The sequence below is a fragment of the Ambystoma mexicanum genome, chromosome 11, assembly GCF_040938575.1.
Source record: "Ambystoma mexicanum isolate Mex_15411 chromosome 11, UKY_AmexF1_1, whole genome shotgun sequence".
Lineage (NCBI taxonomy): Eukaryota > Metazoa > Chordata > Amphibia > Caudata > Ambystomatidae > Ambystoma > Ambystoma mexicanum.
Genome location: NC_090934.1, coordinates 1022017451 through 1022033928, shown reverse-complemented (window position 1 = coordinate 1022033928; position 16478 = coordinate 1022017451). Strand labels below are relative to the sequence as shown.

The window sequence follows — 16478 nt, the reverse complement described above, 5'->3', positions numbered from 1 at the left end:
ACAACCTTCAATTGTTCTCCCTTGGGTGGGCTCAGACCAAATCCATGTACTTTTCCAAACTTTCTCCATTTCAACGAAATCAAAGACTTTCGAGTGAGCGCAGGATTTTACTTGACCCGTCGCAGGATCACTTCGATTCACGTTTATTAGTTCTCTTTCAATTGATCTCCCGCCATCGGGTTTGGACCAACTTTATCTACTTGTATCACTTCTCAGCTGGGTACCTTACAGAGACCTTTGAATGAGCACCCATCTGATGCCGGACCACTCTGTGAAATGTATTGTAGCTTGCTTTAAAGTTCAATCACTCATCAGCAGTTAAACTTCACTTGCGCCTTAATCACATGCGTTTTTAACAATGTTCATTCTAGCACTTGACACACAATGTTGCTGCTTGCAACCTTGGCTTCAAAACAGACCGATCTTGTATTGGTCTCCCCAGCTCACCGGCTGTGTTGATTTCACTGACGCTGCTTTTTTCTTGGAGCCAAGGACAGAACCACGGCAGCTGGTGATTCTCCCCGCCTTGATTATTGATGCAGGATGGTCCGCGAAGCCTCTGACACATAATGCAGGATTCCTCAACCTTGTTTCCTGGTCTTACGCTTTCTATTCTCGAGGTTTTGTGAAAGTAACGGTTCCTTGTCGAAAAGGTCAAGAAAGCTTTCCTCCTTGCGACCCTCTTCTGTTTCGCCATCTTTCGTCTCCTTAATCTTGGAATTGCTGTTTCCTCATGTGCTTTGCCTCGCTCAGAGTGTGCTCTCATTCTCCGCCTTTTATCCATGTGGGGAAGTGTAATGGGAGTCGGGTGTGTGAGATGGTCCTTAATTGCCTAACCTCGCCTGACCATTGTATTGGGACACGTCAGGTATACTGCTCGGTTGTTAGTCTGTTTTCCCTCATAGCTGGGTGTCCTTGAGAAAGTGTTTGTGTTGTCAAAGGGGGAGGTATGGTTCAGTTCCTAAATATCTTACCTGGGTGGATGAGATAAAGTTGTTACAAGGAAGGGGATACCGCGTCTCACCATCCAGTGTCCCACTCCCAGAAGACCCCTCACTCGCCGTGTCCTGACTACCTGGATGACAGATCCCCGGGGACTAGTGGGTAAGACACCTTCTGGTTTCTCCCCTACTCTTCTTCGGATAGAAACCTCTGCATTATCTATGACCTTTCTCACACCTTCTCTACTTTCATCTCCAAAACTGGAACAGCAGCTCGCCTCAACCTCCTAAATATCAGGAAAATCATGCACTTCCTTTCAATAGCGCAAAGTATCTCTTAACAACTCTTGTCTTCTCTAAACTGGACTACTCTGCCAGCATCCTCTTTGGTCTCCTCTACTATGCTTTCTCTCCTCTCGACAAGATCATTACCTTCGCTACTAGGACTCTTTGAACTCCCTCACTTCACACCTACTTCCTCGTACCGTCACCAAGCTGGATGGTTGACGATGCAAAACTGGGCCAGATTTAAATTTCGTCTCCTGGTTCACTAATCTATCCACGGTAAGGCGCCACTGTATCTATCCTTCTCTATCCAAATCTACAAGCCTTCTCATAATCTCTACTCTGCCTCCTCGACTATCCTTGTGGCACCTCGCGCTCTGTGCTTCCTCTTGCTTCCCTCTCTCTTCTTGCTCCACTTGCATGGAATTCTCTTCCCCCGGACATCTGAGAAACATCATGGATTTGTTTAAAACCAAACTAAAAGCCTAAATCCTCGCCTCCAAGTTACCCTTTTAACTTACCTCTCATCTGCCTGGTAGCTAACAGTTTTCCCTTGCCTCTAACCTGCCTCTGTCCCCACTTCCTCTGCCTCCAAACAAGCACATCACCCATCATGGTTACATTCCGTGCACAGCTGGTCATACTGCCTAACTGCACTTAGAAATGTCCAATATTCATTTTCCTTCTATGTATGTCTACTTATGTATTGTTCCATTTATTCCCCTCCACAACCTGGTCAGAATGTCCCTCAAACTCACCCCATTGTAATAAACTCAACACTTCCCGTCAAATCTGATTTCTTATCTATTGTATGTTCTTTTGTGATCAAATGGGCATTGTTCCTCCTGTTTATAAATAAAGTTTGTGTCTGCTGACAGAGCCAGGATTAGGCTAGTTGCAGAATTGCCATAGGGGGATACAGTGGAAGAAAGACATTGAGAATCGCTATCACCCTTGAACCATGATCATATGGTCTTTGAAGGAGAGGCGAGAGGAAATATACTAGTATGATGAGTCTTGGAATTAAAATTATCCTGTGCAATAGGCAACTCCACGAAACTAACATGAAATCAGCCAATTGCCTGCTGTTTGATAAATGAACATACTCTATTAATGTAGATCCAGCTAGAAATCATGAGCTGAATGTGAATTCAGAGGACCCTACCCTGCAAGTGAGCTCATGGTGGAGGTTTTCTAGAAGCACCGCATTCAAAGGGTTTACCAGTATGAAATATTTAGATTCACGCTTCTTGCACTCTATTGATCTGAAATTAGGTATATTCCAGAGATGCCCTTTTCACCCTCACCCAACACTTAAAACAATGGGGCACATCGAGGAAGGCTGCTGTTGCCTACATCCGGCGCCATATAATATCTTGGGCAAAGTGTAATCTTCCTACATGTATTTACATATCACAATTAACTGACAACGTTGCGTTGTACAGAAGGGAGAATACTAGCAAGATATGTTTAAAAGTAATTTGGAGAAAATCATTGCAGCAAATAAGGGAAGGCCTTGTATGCATACACACACATAAGGAAATTTGTGCAGGCATAAGGAAGCATCATAAGAGGAGTGCGGCTCACCGATAGACTACCCACAAATATTTGCCATCCTAACCCTTTTCGTGGATGCAGTAAAATAAAAGAACTAATAAACTTCCTCAATTAGACAAGCCCATCTTTTTTCATGGTGAGGTCAAAGCCAAATTTATATTCCCTTCTCAACTTTATTAAAAACATGTCTCTAAAACTAGATGCACTCCTCATTCCATCTCTTTCAGAAATCGGGGACTGGAGCTAGCATATGACCTGAGCTCTGGGTAGGTGGGATGCCTTCTGTAGTGAAAGGTTTTGTGACCTCTTCTAAAGGAGAATTGATCTGTTCTTGTGTTAATTCCTGGGCGTATTCATGGAATGAGGTCTCATTTGCTTATTTATGTTCTTGTGCCTAGGGTTTTGTATGAAGGGAAAGAGAGATTAAAACAAGGCTGTGAAATTATTCAGAACACCCCTTACGGCCGTCCGGCGAATATCAGCGGCAGCACGTCTTCGCAGAGGGTCTTTATCACATACAGGCGAGCGTCAGAAACTATCCTCCAGAACTCCTTGGCGGTCACAGACATTTGCATCATCATTCCGAGCAAAGGGGAAACCCCGCCGCATACCTTCTGTAAAGTTAGCAAGAATCTCAACAGCAGTATGGTAAGACCAGCGACACTAGTCAGTGTTGGTGAAAAGAAATACATCCTGCATGAACTTATCTTTCAGGTTTGAGGGGTGGCCCGTAATGCCATGTTTCCCTTGGTGTTGGTTGATGGGTGTGTTAATCTGAACCAGCGCTGTCATGAATTGTGTGTATCAAAGCTTCCTGTGTTTGATTTATTACAGTTTAATTCTGTGGTGTCTTCTCTTGGCTGTAATTTGCAGCTCTTTTGTCCGTTAAGAACTGTACCGCAGGCAGTAATCTGGTGCAATTGAAGCTTCATCTCCAGTAACTCTTTTACGTGAAAAGTTCAAAATCTACAAAATTGCAAAACGGCCTGCTTGTTTCTGCAAAAAAAAGAGAATTTGTTGTAGAACAGCACATTTTATTCACATTACATGCCCCAAGCCTGTTTCAAACACAGAAAAAGCATCTGACCCTTTCAGGTAATTCAACTCACATGGGAGCATATAGATATCCCTGGTTGTTCATGGTCAGTGTGAATTTCACAGCCAGCCCTGTCTCTTTTCCTTGCGTTCTGTCGCTTGCATCCTAATGGAAACCAAAACTAGAATGCAGAGAAACAAAAAAAATCACATGATACCATGGTAAGGTCGAAGGATCAAATTATGCACACTCTTTCTTTATTTCAGCTCACAGCAGCAAAGAACAAATATTCCCAGGACCTACATTTCCCATGAAAACATAGGAATAATGTAGTTCTAACAAAAAGAATTCTGATCTGCATTGACCATCATAACACAATGTCACTTTGTTAGATTATCTCGGGGTCAGTTGCTTCCTCTTTCTTTGCGGCTCAGAGCCCAAGAGCAGTGTCTTCCTATCTTTTCCGTTAATTTGCATCGGTATTGCTCTTTTTGGGTGCTGCAGCGGCAAGGAGAGTTTATATGTGATTAAGAAAATCTACGAGAGGGGTGAAGCAGGTTCTGCAGGAATACCAAGAGTTTGGGTGGGCTAAGCAACATTTAGCACAATCAGCGCCTGATACAGCCATGGGCCAGACCATGGCGCTTTGGTGCAGCACTTGCTTTTTCAGGTTTTTTTCCGCTCTGCAAGCCGGGTGCTCCAGGATGAAGTCTCCACATGAGCAGATTGGTTGACTGGGTGAGTTGGCTTGTGTATGTGTGGCAGGTGTCTGCCATTTTGGGACAAAGCTCCTCGTTGAGTGGCCTGCCATAAATACCCATCACATGTCTGTTTTCTTTCATGAGCACTAAACAAATACATCAATTGTAATAAAGTGAGCAACGAGCACAACGGGAGTTTAGCAGTTCAGTGTAGAGACGCCCAGAAGGCTATACTTCGACACTCTGGATTTAGATTTAAACAAATAAAACCCCAGAGATATCAAATGTTTGCTTTTTCGTTAAAACTGAAAAAATGATGTTTTGTGCCTACAAGCCGTATTTTAAGTGTGATTCTCGTTTTTTTGTTTTGCTTGTTTATTTCAAACTTTTAACAAAAAAAGAATTTCCATACATTTATGTACAAGAAGAAAAAGAAGGAAGAAAAAACCCCAAAATAAAAACACACATCTCAGAAGCCAGCAACAGCAGTTCTCTTAGAAATGTTCCATTCCTCTGTGACTGGCTCCCCCTTTGGTACTTACATTCATCCCTATCTCAATAAAAATTCCATTCAGGAACTTGACAAGTGCAAAAACTAACAGATGATTTGTGGATCCCAAGAACAGGGTACGGCGTTCAGTCAAGCCTACACAAATGGGTAGTAAATGTTGGATGTTTTAGTGATTCTATTTTAGTGATCCCTTTTCAGTGGTTTCCAAACATAATCTACATGCCGACTGCATCTCAATCAGCTGTTTCCGAACAACTAACACCTCGATTATAGGATACAAATTTAAGCAAATTCTCAGGAAATTCCCTCTAGTAGCCGGGCAAGGGAACGTCTTTAAAGATTTAAGGACCTGCATTAAAGACCTGCATAATTTGAGAGCATAATTTTTCATCAGTGCCAAGTTATTCCTTTTGGCCTGAGTCAATATCCAATCCTGTTGACGAAGTTTCTTTTTAATCAATGCAGGATTCTATATTAAAATCAATGCTGAGGAATCAAGGTCAGTCAGGAAGTGCATACATTTTGCTTTCCACGCACTAAGGTGGTCCATATTTGTCAACAAATCAGTATCCCCCAGGATGGCAAGTTGGGGAGCTGTATGAGCACAGAAAAGCTTTATGAAAAATTGACAGATTTCAACACGGATACTGAGTAAAGAGACAAGACTAGTTCAAAACAAATACATGCCATTGGTAGGCTCTTTGTAAGCCGTAAAATGTGCTTCCAAAAAGCTCTTTCCAGGATTTCCCATATTTGCTATGTTGGGTTTAAACATAATTCGGCCCCATACGAAAGGATAGGAATGACCTTTTAGTTGTAGAAGGTGATCAGCGGGACCATGGAGAAATTTCCAAATCTTCGAAGCAGGATCATGTCCTGGTTGGTTACATTTTTTACTTTAGATCTTAATAAATTGGCACAGGGAGTTTCTGTCACACTCTGATTGACACAAACTCCTAAATAGATGATCGAGTCAATACATTCTAGTGGTTCATGATTTAGTTGCCACCGGAATCAAGGATTTTTTTCCACCTCCATTTCCCTTGTTAAACACCAAGATCTTTGATATTATATCATTGATTCGTAATTTGTTTACGATCATGTAGGACTATAGGGCGTCAAGGTGCCTTTGTGGACTTATTGGCGTTCTGTCAATTAGAAGCAGGTCCTCCACATATACAATCCATAGTATTGGATTCCCATTGAGCTTTGGCGGAAAGCCACGTACCATGTTTTGAGTTGTTTCCATATCAAAGATATAAAGTTTCAAGAGGATGGGTGCCAAAGCGCAACCCTGCTTTAATCCCCTATTAATCTTAATTATCTCATATAAAAGTCCCTGACAGTTCAGGCAGACCTGCATCGTTGTATCAGTGTAAAGTGCCTCTCCATGGGCTCCAATAGGTCCTCGGGGCAATTCCAGTCCCTCAACCTAGACTACAGGCGTTCCCGGTTTACATTTTCAAAAGCCTCCTCCAAGTCCACAAAGGCAATATAAAGCTTGCTCTTTCCTTTGATGGCTTGGAGCTTCAGCAAATTCAACAGGAATACATTCAGACGAGTGCCTATACCCTTAACAAAACCCCATTTGTCCAGGATCTTGATGCCCTGAATCACTTTCCCATTTCGCCAAACGTTTTAATATAATGGCAGCAAAGATTTTTCCCAAACTATCGAGTAAAGCTATCGGTCGATAGTTACGAAGTTCCGTTCTCAACCCCTTTTTAAAAATGGGTATATTCACTGCCTTTTTCCAAGTTGGGGGAATTTGTTTTTCTCTCAGTACTTGGCAAAAAAGGGTGTGGGCAAATTCCGACCACTCCTCAGGAGCCTGCTTTAATGCATAGTTCGATAAGCCATCAATGCCCAGAGCCCTAGAGGTACTTAGTTTTAAAATGGCCTCTAGAATTATTGTTTGTCTAATTGCCAAGTCCATTCAGTGGACTTTGCAGGCAGACGGATAGGAGTGTTGATCAATGTATTCGTTAAGAGTAATTCAAAATGGTCGATCCATTTTTTTTCGTCGACCATTTGGGTTTGTAGGGCTTCCTGAGAGGTTCCCACTTTGTTAATCCATTCTCATGTTAATCTGGAATTCTTTTTACTCCGAATTTCGAGCATGTTCTCCACGTCCTCTTGCATGTGTTTGGCTATGAAGCCGCGTAGCCAGTTTTTATATTGTTGCTGCGTTTTTTCTTTACCAAGGGGACTACTGATCTGCAGCATATATTTTTAGGGCCTTCAAATCGGCGCTATACCCCTTTCGTTCTTTCACCAGTTTGGTATTAAATCTATGTTTCTGAACAAAGTCAGGTCTACGCCTATGGTGGACTACCTGCTCATATTTGGCTAGTAGGGGAACACAATTTAAAGCCTCGTTATTTGCTTCAAAGTTTGAATTTAGGGTTGATGTTATGACAAATTCTATTCTGACCATGGGAGATCTCAGTATTCAAACCTTTACTTTCGCGCTGTGCTCGAGAAGGGCAGGCCTAGCTGATTTTCAAGAGAGTGATCACTAGACTCCAACAAGATGTAGATGTACTGGTAATCATGGAGATGAACACTGCGGGAAACAAAGCAATAATCTAATATTTCCTTTGCAGGGCCTCGGCCCCACGTTGCTTTGGCGGGGATATTCCCTGTGGTGGCATTGTTTAACAACATCAAATCCCTAGTTCTCATTTCCTGGAGCCATGCCTTTGATTTTAATCTACTAGCGGAATTTGACTTAGCCCCCAAGTGGACCGAGATTTTGGGATTCACACATCTGATGTACCAACCAGTATAATAAACGGATCTTCCCTCTCTAACCTGGACTCATCAATCGCCTCCATCACACCACTCATAAATAGATCACAACCCAATTTGGCGGGGTTCCAATAAATATTAATTAAAACAGTTGCTACAAGCTCAATAGAGTTATAACTATTTGTACCCAGCGGTTGGGAGTTCTGTGTTCCAAGATTTTCACTGACACATTCCTTTTAATGAGTGTCAAGAGGCTGGAGAATGGCCTACCCTTCAGGCCCTTTGTGGCTGAATTCAAAAGAGAAATATATCCTTCGCACTGGGGAGTCTTGTGTAGCCATGTTTCTTGGAAAAGTAAAATGTGAAATTGAGATCAATCCATGGTGGTGGTGTTCATGAGATGGGTGAATCCCCTGATGTTCCATGATCCGATCTGTAGATGGGTCCTTGCGTTGCTCCTTGTACGCTAATGGACATTAGAAGGAGCCACCACCGCCTGTATCCATGACCAGTCTTCGTCAGTTGATGGAGGTGAAGCATAGGAGTTATCATACTGTACTGTTCTTACTTCATTGGACTTCCTAAAAAAAAAAAAATAGTGATTTTCAGCGGCAGATCCAGTTTGCTCGTCATCGCCGCAGCTTTGGTGGAAGTTTTAACACTCTTCCCTCTTTGATTTGCGAGTCTTAGAGTTGGCCCGATTAGGATTCTGGGCTTTCGCGAGGTTGTCACTGTGATTGTGCAGTGATTCACAGCCAGAATCTTCATGGTTTAGATCTTGTGCTAGCTCGAAACCCAATGACCAGAATGTGGAGACAGCTTCTCATAGCATTTTTTTGATAGCCTCTGATCTCACGTGTAGCAGCACCCAGTCAGTTCTAGCTTCTTTTATAAACTCCACTACAACATGTCCTTTGAGGATATTGAGTGTAGTGCCGGTGTATGGTGGAGGAAGATCATAACATTACTTCTGTTTAGTATGAGGCCATCACTAGCTTGGGATAGGTGTTCAAGGGATAAAGTTATAGCTTCCACTGTATTTCATTTACCTTTTGGGGCCTCTTTCCTGGGTCTGCGCTTATTGATGTTTGCTGTGATAAAAGCAGGGGGGGTCTTTGACCACCTGTTTTTATTTTTTTCTTCACCAAAAGCCTGCGCTCCGCTAAAGTCAAAAACTTCTCTTCTCCTGTGCTGGGCAAGTTGGTCTGTTTCAGCTTCAATATCGGAGGATGATTATGGTATGGGCTCCCGATCGCAACTTCCTGGATTTGGGCTTCCACCTGGTGCCAATTCCTCTGGAGGGTCTCCTCAGATGATTCAATCGAGTAAACTGAGAATTCCATAAAGGATACAGTTTCATTAGCATCAATCTCAGGACTTCTAGCTTTCGTACCTTTCGAATTGGGATAGCCAGAATAAGTGCGTGGTTCTTTCACAGGTGAGATAGGCTTGTTTTTTCTGGTCGCTTCTTCACTCCTTGGAATACTGGTTGAATTAGGCAGGACTTGGAACGTTTTCAAGTTTCGTGTGAAGACGCTAGAAGAGTTAGACTTTGCCTTCTTTCTTGGAGGCAGGTTTTTTATTTTTTTACGTTGGATTAATGCACCCGGTCGCTTAGCTGTCCACTTTTTGTCAAAGATGGAGTAATTGGAGTCTAGCATATCTGAATTAACGGACAGCAATGCAGATTGCTTCACAGAAGGGGCTCCTGGGGATCCTTTCTGGTCCTCATTTATGACAGTCTCCCAATACTTGACCTTGAGTTGGGTCGATAGTCTCAGCGGTGGCAAATGTACTTCTAGGGGCCTGATCAGACCATTCAGGTATCAAAAACAAGCTGCCCTCTAATATTCGGGGCTGCTTTTTTTATGAAGCAATGTCTTCAACTTCTTGGTTACAGTCTCCGTTTTTTTTTCAGTCCGGTCACTTGGGATTTCTGGAGCTGATTGTTTCCCGTCTCCGACAATCTTCACAGCAAAGCTCTATCCCAATTGACATCCCAACTTGAGACCCGCTTCTCTAAGGTGTGCAGTTTTTCTGACCCGTTTTTGAGAGTCCAGGATCGCTTCCATCATTGCCATTTTATCAGACTGATCTACACTAGCCATATCGCATAATCTATTTTGCCATTTGTTGGATTGTTCGGCTTCGTAATCAAGCCTTGCTTGAACATTCGTAGAGAATGCTTCTAGTTAGATCAGCTTAAAATGGACCATTGCAAGAAGAGTTTCTTGATCCTTAAAATCCTCATTTATAGATTGATACAATTTGATGAAGGGGGGGCCAGAGAGATAGATAATGTTGACATGATCAATGATTGGATTTACAGCATCGTTGGACCACCTGCTTGTGGTCTGTGAGGCTGAATATCTGGTGAAAATGCAGAGTCATTAAGAGTCGAAGCATCCGAGTCCAGCGTACAATCGAGCCGGATTGCAGACAATAGGGGAGACTGCCTAGGAGTGATTGTTATTGGTATCTCCATCTCCAAAGGCGATGAGTTAGCCTTGTAATACTCCCCTGCCGCCCTCTTACCAAGACAAACATTGGCAGCGATATCACCTTTCAGGGTCAACACACCCTTAGGGAAACGGGGTGAGGGATTCATTGTTAAGTCTCCCTTGAGTGATGGGGCAAGTTCTTTAAGGAGATCCGACACCTGTGCTGTGCGATTATTCATTTTCCAATTAGCCTTATTAAGTGCTTCTTTGATGAGGGCAATGTCCTGCCACAAGCGCAAAGCAAGCATAGACCTTGATAACGCCCTTGGGGTCCTCGGGGCTCCCTCCCTAGTATTCCCTAAAGGCTTTTGCCTGTAAAGTACTCTTGGGGGTTAGAGTATTCTGTTAGGCAGAAACCTGTGCAGTTCCCTCTGGGACCACTGCAAAAGATTTAAGACTACAGATGTTTGGCAGCAAACCCACTTGGTAGCAGTCTGTACCACACAGATTCACTTGGTAGCTGTGGCTGAGCAGTCAGACTTCCCTCAAGAAGAGTTAGGCAGTATACAGAGTATTCACAATAGGTCAAAAGAACACAGTAGAACAAGTAAACACTGACCAGGGCTTGGTGTAAAAGAGATATAATTATTTATTTAAAACCACATCTAGAAAAACACACGCACTAATAGTTAGCAATTCAAAAACACGGTCACTAAAAGATATACACTCCCTTAGAAGAATATTAGACAAGTCTTAAGTAAAGCCCCACTTATTTTCAGACAGCGGTGAGCGCTTAACGCAGATGGCACTCTAATAATTCGTTTTAAAACGTAGAGAAAAACAGAGAATAAATTGAAATAGCTCCCAACACTTTTACAAGAACACAACAAGATAGGAAGGCAAAGTAAAACCGTGAAGTTAGAGTTCAGTAGGCCGGATCCACTTTAAGAGGATCAAACGAAATGTGTCCAAGGTCACACGGTTGCAGTGCACAAAAGTCTTGAAAAGGTTCAAAAAAGAGTTGGACCAAAGAAAGGGATCAGTTAGAAGGTCAAGGCGGCCAGCCCAGTCCAGAAGGTTAAGTGGTTATTATTACCTTGTAGCAATCTTTAGAAAGGGAAGCCTGGCGGACACGGTACCTTAAAGTGGTGAGAATACTCCAGCGGGGGCAGTTGTTCCTGGCAGCGGATGCAAGTCAGTGCTTCGTCCGGGGGAAGAGAGGATATCATCGGGGAGGAAGACAGGAGTCCGTTGCACTGTCAGGGAAGAAACCAGCCACGGAGTTCTCGGGTAAAAGGAGCGGTCCTTTAGTTCGCGGTCCAGTGGTAAGTGGCTATCCGGTTGCCAGGGTGCTTGGCACGGGCAATTCGACCACAAGCCAGTCTGGGGTGCGAAGACAAGAAGGTAAACTGGTTGTGCCCACCAGTCAGGGGAAGAAGCCTCTCCAGCAGGGAGATCTTCTCTGTCGTCGGGAAGTGGGGAGTCTGTTCCGCATGGCTCCACCGGTGGTGTCGTCATGGTAGGTCGGCTCAGCTTCTCCCTCGTCAGATTCTCGGGTCCTGTGGCGACTTCTGAAGTTCCAGTCCCCAAAGCCCTGCTTTTATGCAGCACACACCCATTCACTCAAGCTAGCTGTCAATCAAACATGCTAAGTGGTGAGCCGGCCGGCTCACCTCTTGGGCCAATCACACAAGAGTGCGACTTGAGTTTCCAAGGTAACTCAGTCCAGGGTGCCTAAACCCCCTCCCACATCCCCTGTGGTACCCAGACAGAGTGGCACCACTTTTGGAGGCTTCTGTGGAGAAGCCTGCCAAAAAGTGGAACAAAGGGCTCGACTTGGGTTGGAGTCACAGAAGAGAACACACACACCATTTTTGAATCGAGTCCTGGCAAAAATTACCAACCGGCGAATTAATATTAAATAAACCAGCGGTATGTTCGAGGCTATGAGAATTAAATAATTAAAGTTGGTAGCCTCGAACAATGGGAAAATCCCATAGGGATATATTCGCGGTCGAATTTAAAAAGTAGTATCCACTGCCACCAGCCAAAACTCGGATCAGGGGGGACGGAGACGTGTCCCCTCGACTAACAGACCCCGGGGCAATCGAATTGCCCCGACCAGTACGTCCACAATATGATGGTTTGTACCGGTTTCTGTTAATAATTTGGTACTAGTAAAGCCAAGGTGACTTTACATGCCCTGGGAGACAGTAGTCAGTCCCAGGGTATGGAGTCTATGGTGGGGTGTCACTATGACACCTCTGTGTCACTGCACGGAGGGTGCTGTGTAACACACATCGTAAAAACACATGAGACCCTATGGAGTAAAGGACTCCATAGCCCATAAAACACATTAACAGTCAAAGGAACACCATGAATCATGTCCAAGAGTGGGAGAAAGAGAGTTTCACTCTTGGCAGGAGAAAAAAAACAAACTCCAGAAATCCAGCAAAGCTGCGGGGGACTCACTAGGTTAGGAAATTCAGCCTAAAGAGAGAATTCTCCCTAACATAGCCTTGTTCAGTGGCAAAAGGACTTCACCGTAGGCCGCCGTGGATAACTTCCCCCGTCTCCAGAGGTACTGAGTTTTCACAGCCCACCCCTTAGCGATCTGTCAGCATTTCTGGTGCTCTCACTGAATCCCAGTTGGTAGCCGCCTCCACCTGCTGCAAACTGCTGTTAACTGCAGACTGCGGCACTTCGCCCCTCACCAGGGTTTTTAGCCCCCTCCTCACAATGGGCAGCAAGGAAAGACTACTGCACCGGGGATCGCCAAAACAACTGCTGTCAACTACAAGACTCTTCAGACTCTGTGTGATTCTCATTTCCAGCAATTGTTACCAGATGAGGCCCTGAGTAGCAGCTCTAATCGAAGGAGCCTGCAGGGAGCACACCCTGATTGATGTTGTGTTAAAAAAAAACTTTTATTAACATTTGTCCCGCAGATCATCTCATCTGTGGGAAAGGCTGGCAGACCTGAACTGTCACTGCGGAAAAAATTCATGTGGATTTTTTGGTATCGGGTAATATTATCCCCACAAATAATGTTGCCACATATATGGTTGCCAGGAAAGGCCATAGGCGACATTATTTGTGGGGATAATTTATGGGGTAAATGGGGGCAGGGATGTCCCCTGCTCCTTTAAAAGAAAATGGGGTGGGGGTTGCAGGAGTGTCCCGTGGGGTTTCCATGGGATAATATCGCTGAAAAAAAAAAGCGTCATTCTTGTATGGCGATATTTTTGCGTGGATATTAACACATGGAACCGATTTCTTTTTTTTTTTTCTTTCACTCAATCCCCCTATAACTGTCAGACCTACCTTCTCCGGCTCCTCATTACTTTAATGCACATGGCATGCTTGCGACGCCATTTTTTGAAAAACATTTTTTTTTACTTCGCAGCCCACGTGCTGCTTTACCGTACTTTTAAGGAAAAGCTTACCTCTAGTTTTTTCTGCGGTTTTAGTGAAAAAGCAATCAACTACAGAAAGACAAACAATTGGAGGCCTTCCTTTATTTTAAATAGCTGACAAGCCAATCTGTTGGCTTTCTGAAGTTGGCTTTCTGATGTTAGTGAAAAGAATGCAAACCAATTGCAGGTTAGTTAGGATTGTGACACTGGTGCCACATGAGAAGTTTTACTGATGGTAATCGAAATCACCCCTGCAGCTAGTTGTTTTCAAGTGTTTGACCACCTCAGTCAGCTCTTCCAGCGTGAATGCTGCGAAGGAAAATTCTGGAATTAATAGGCATCTAATGTGCCCCTGAGGTACAGGAGTATTACCTCCATTCAGGGCGTTTGCCTTTTTTAGGCTGATATTAGCTTTGATTCCCTGTAATTTCATGGCCATAGCATCCTGAATAGCCTGGCACCATTTCTTGTCTTTTACGACTTCGTTGACCTCAAGGACAGGAGTCGATTCTTGCTCCTTTAGAATTTTAAACAATTCCTTGGCCTCTGATCGTGCTTCAATAATCCTATTGTTAAAGAAATTCTTCTTTACATCAAGGATGGCCACTTTGTACAATCTCGCTGCCTCTTTGTAGGCCAGGCGTAGGTCATCTGAATAATTAGTTTTCCATTTGAAGTACAGTTTACGCATATCCACTTTTAAGGTGCATAGCGCTGGGGTAAACCAGGATTTATTGGGGGTGACTAGCTTGTGTTTTTTCACTTTCTGTTTTCATGGTCAGGAGAGACAATTGGGTGGAGAAATCTGTCAAATCCAACGAGGGTGGATCACAACAAGTCGCCTCCTATGAGCTTCATTCAAATTTGACTTACCCTAGGTGAATTCTGAGGGTAAGAATGGCCCTTTCTCTTTCTTTTACCCTAGGATAGATTATCAGAAGGAAGCAGGCACTTTGGAAATGTTCCCGGTTGTGGGTTCCAGCGTACACATTTTATTGGAAGTCCAAAAAGTAATCCAGTATTAGTCGCTCACTAGACCCTTGGCACATGGTCTTGACTCCGAAACCCAGTATTCTGGAAATGAAGAAGCGTTTAGGCACAGTGAGGAAACGCTAAAAGGAAAGAAACCTGCTAATAAAGCATGGGGAGAAAATGTTTGAACCTCTGGCCTCACTGTAAGAAATTGACTACTTGAGGAAACCATGGTATTAAATGTTGAGGCTTCAACCAATCGAGAGACGATCCTGGCCAAGTATCAGAGGCCAATAAATATTTGTAACAATAGGAAATTGAGTAATGGATCTAGTTCACATACAGTCCTAACCAAGCTTTTGATGGTTTCCTGGACTATAGCAGGTGCAAAAGCAAGTTGACCGAACCCGGCTATCAAGTCCTTCCTTGTCAATCACGCTGATATTTAGCACTACTGGAAACATTGCAGCAGGGATCTAATTGTAGATGGGTTCACAGCCTACCAAATCAAGGCCAATAAAAGGAAAACAGGAAGGTCTTATGGTGGGCTAGCTACCTTTTTCAAGAGCTCACTTGATTGCAAGATAACTGAATTGGAGAGACACCCAGATGCTCTGATTCAACTCTTCGAACTAATGCCCAAAGATGGTAAACCAGTGTATATTCTTAAGATATATAATAGTCCCACCTCTAATAATTCATTGAATTCAATCACGCTAATTAAGCGTTAAATTGAAGAACTTTATAACTGCTCACCCGATAAAGATCTGATGATTCTAGATGGCAGGGAGCTAAATATAAAAATGAGCAATGTACCACCAGAGTGTCTATTTGACCCCGATGAAGACATTGCACTATGTATTCCAGCACCCCAAAAGCTGGATCCAAGAACTTGCGCAGAGGGATTAAAATGTTGTCATTGGCTTATTAAAATGGGGATTAGATCACCTAATGGTAGAAAAACAGATGACCTCTCCAGCTCTGTAACCTTTAGAAGTCCAAGAGGTAATTCTACCATTGACTACTTCTTGGTAACAGTTAACCTCTGGGCAAAGATCGAGCAATTTCAAATGCACATGGGGCTTTTTTAGCGACCATAATACACTTGTATTGACTTCATGGGGCGGAGATAGCCTAAATGCAAATGTTATTTATCACCTGAAAGAGGCTATTTGCTGGAGACAATCAACCAAGAGGCTAAGATGGGAAATGGCTAATAAATCATTGATCCAAGAGCAGATACTTATGGCTAATCTCCCGGACTTCCACATCCTGTTAAATGTTGAAGAGATCCTTAGGTAATTTAATCAAGCTATACGAAACTTACATCTTACTGTCATAAGGTATTTATGACTTCGAGCATGAGCAATATCAGAAGAGAGGGGAAAAAGAGAGGGTTTGATAATCACTGTAGAGCAGCAAAAAAACTTTTAATGACATTATTGGAAAAAGGAGGCTACGCCAAAGGGTGAGATTATATCTGCTAAAGTCCAGTGTATAAACATGCTCTTAATAACCGGAAACTAGACCTAAACAGAATTGCATGGGAGGAATTGGAAACAGTGAGTATGGAAACAAAATCCCACAAATTCTGTGAGGCTTTGAAAAGGGGTCCAGAATATGACCAGCAACTGTCTGGTATGGAAACAATGATTCCAGATCATTCGGGTGGTGCATTTTTGTAAACTGTACAAATGTTTGGATGATGTGGAAGAAGGGCATAGGTGTATTATACAAGATTCCCAACGGAGGATACCAATAACATACTTATTTCACACAAGACTAGAATGCCTTAGTTTACATATAAGGGGATTAGAAAGGCTAGTATGTCATCTAAACGGAATAGGTCACCTGGAATAGATGGAAT

The 16478-nt window shown here is 43.3% G+C and overlaps 1 protein-coding gene across 8 annotated transcripts in view; it reads left to right on the top strand.

The window, feature by feature from the left end:
- Positions 1-16478, top strand: part of DENND4A (DENN domain containing 4A) — a 2028245-nt gene that overhangs the window by 624345 nt on the left and 1387422 nt on the right. For all 8 annotated transcript variants that reach the window (XM_069624248.1, XM_069624254.1, XM_069624251.1 and 5 more), the window contains one exon: positions 3182-3431. In XM_069624248.1, the coding sequence (XP_069480349.1) occupies positions 3182-3431 (250 nt within the window). The remainder of the gene's footprint in view (positions 1-3181; positions 3432-16478) is intronic.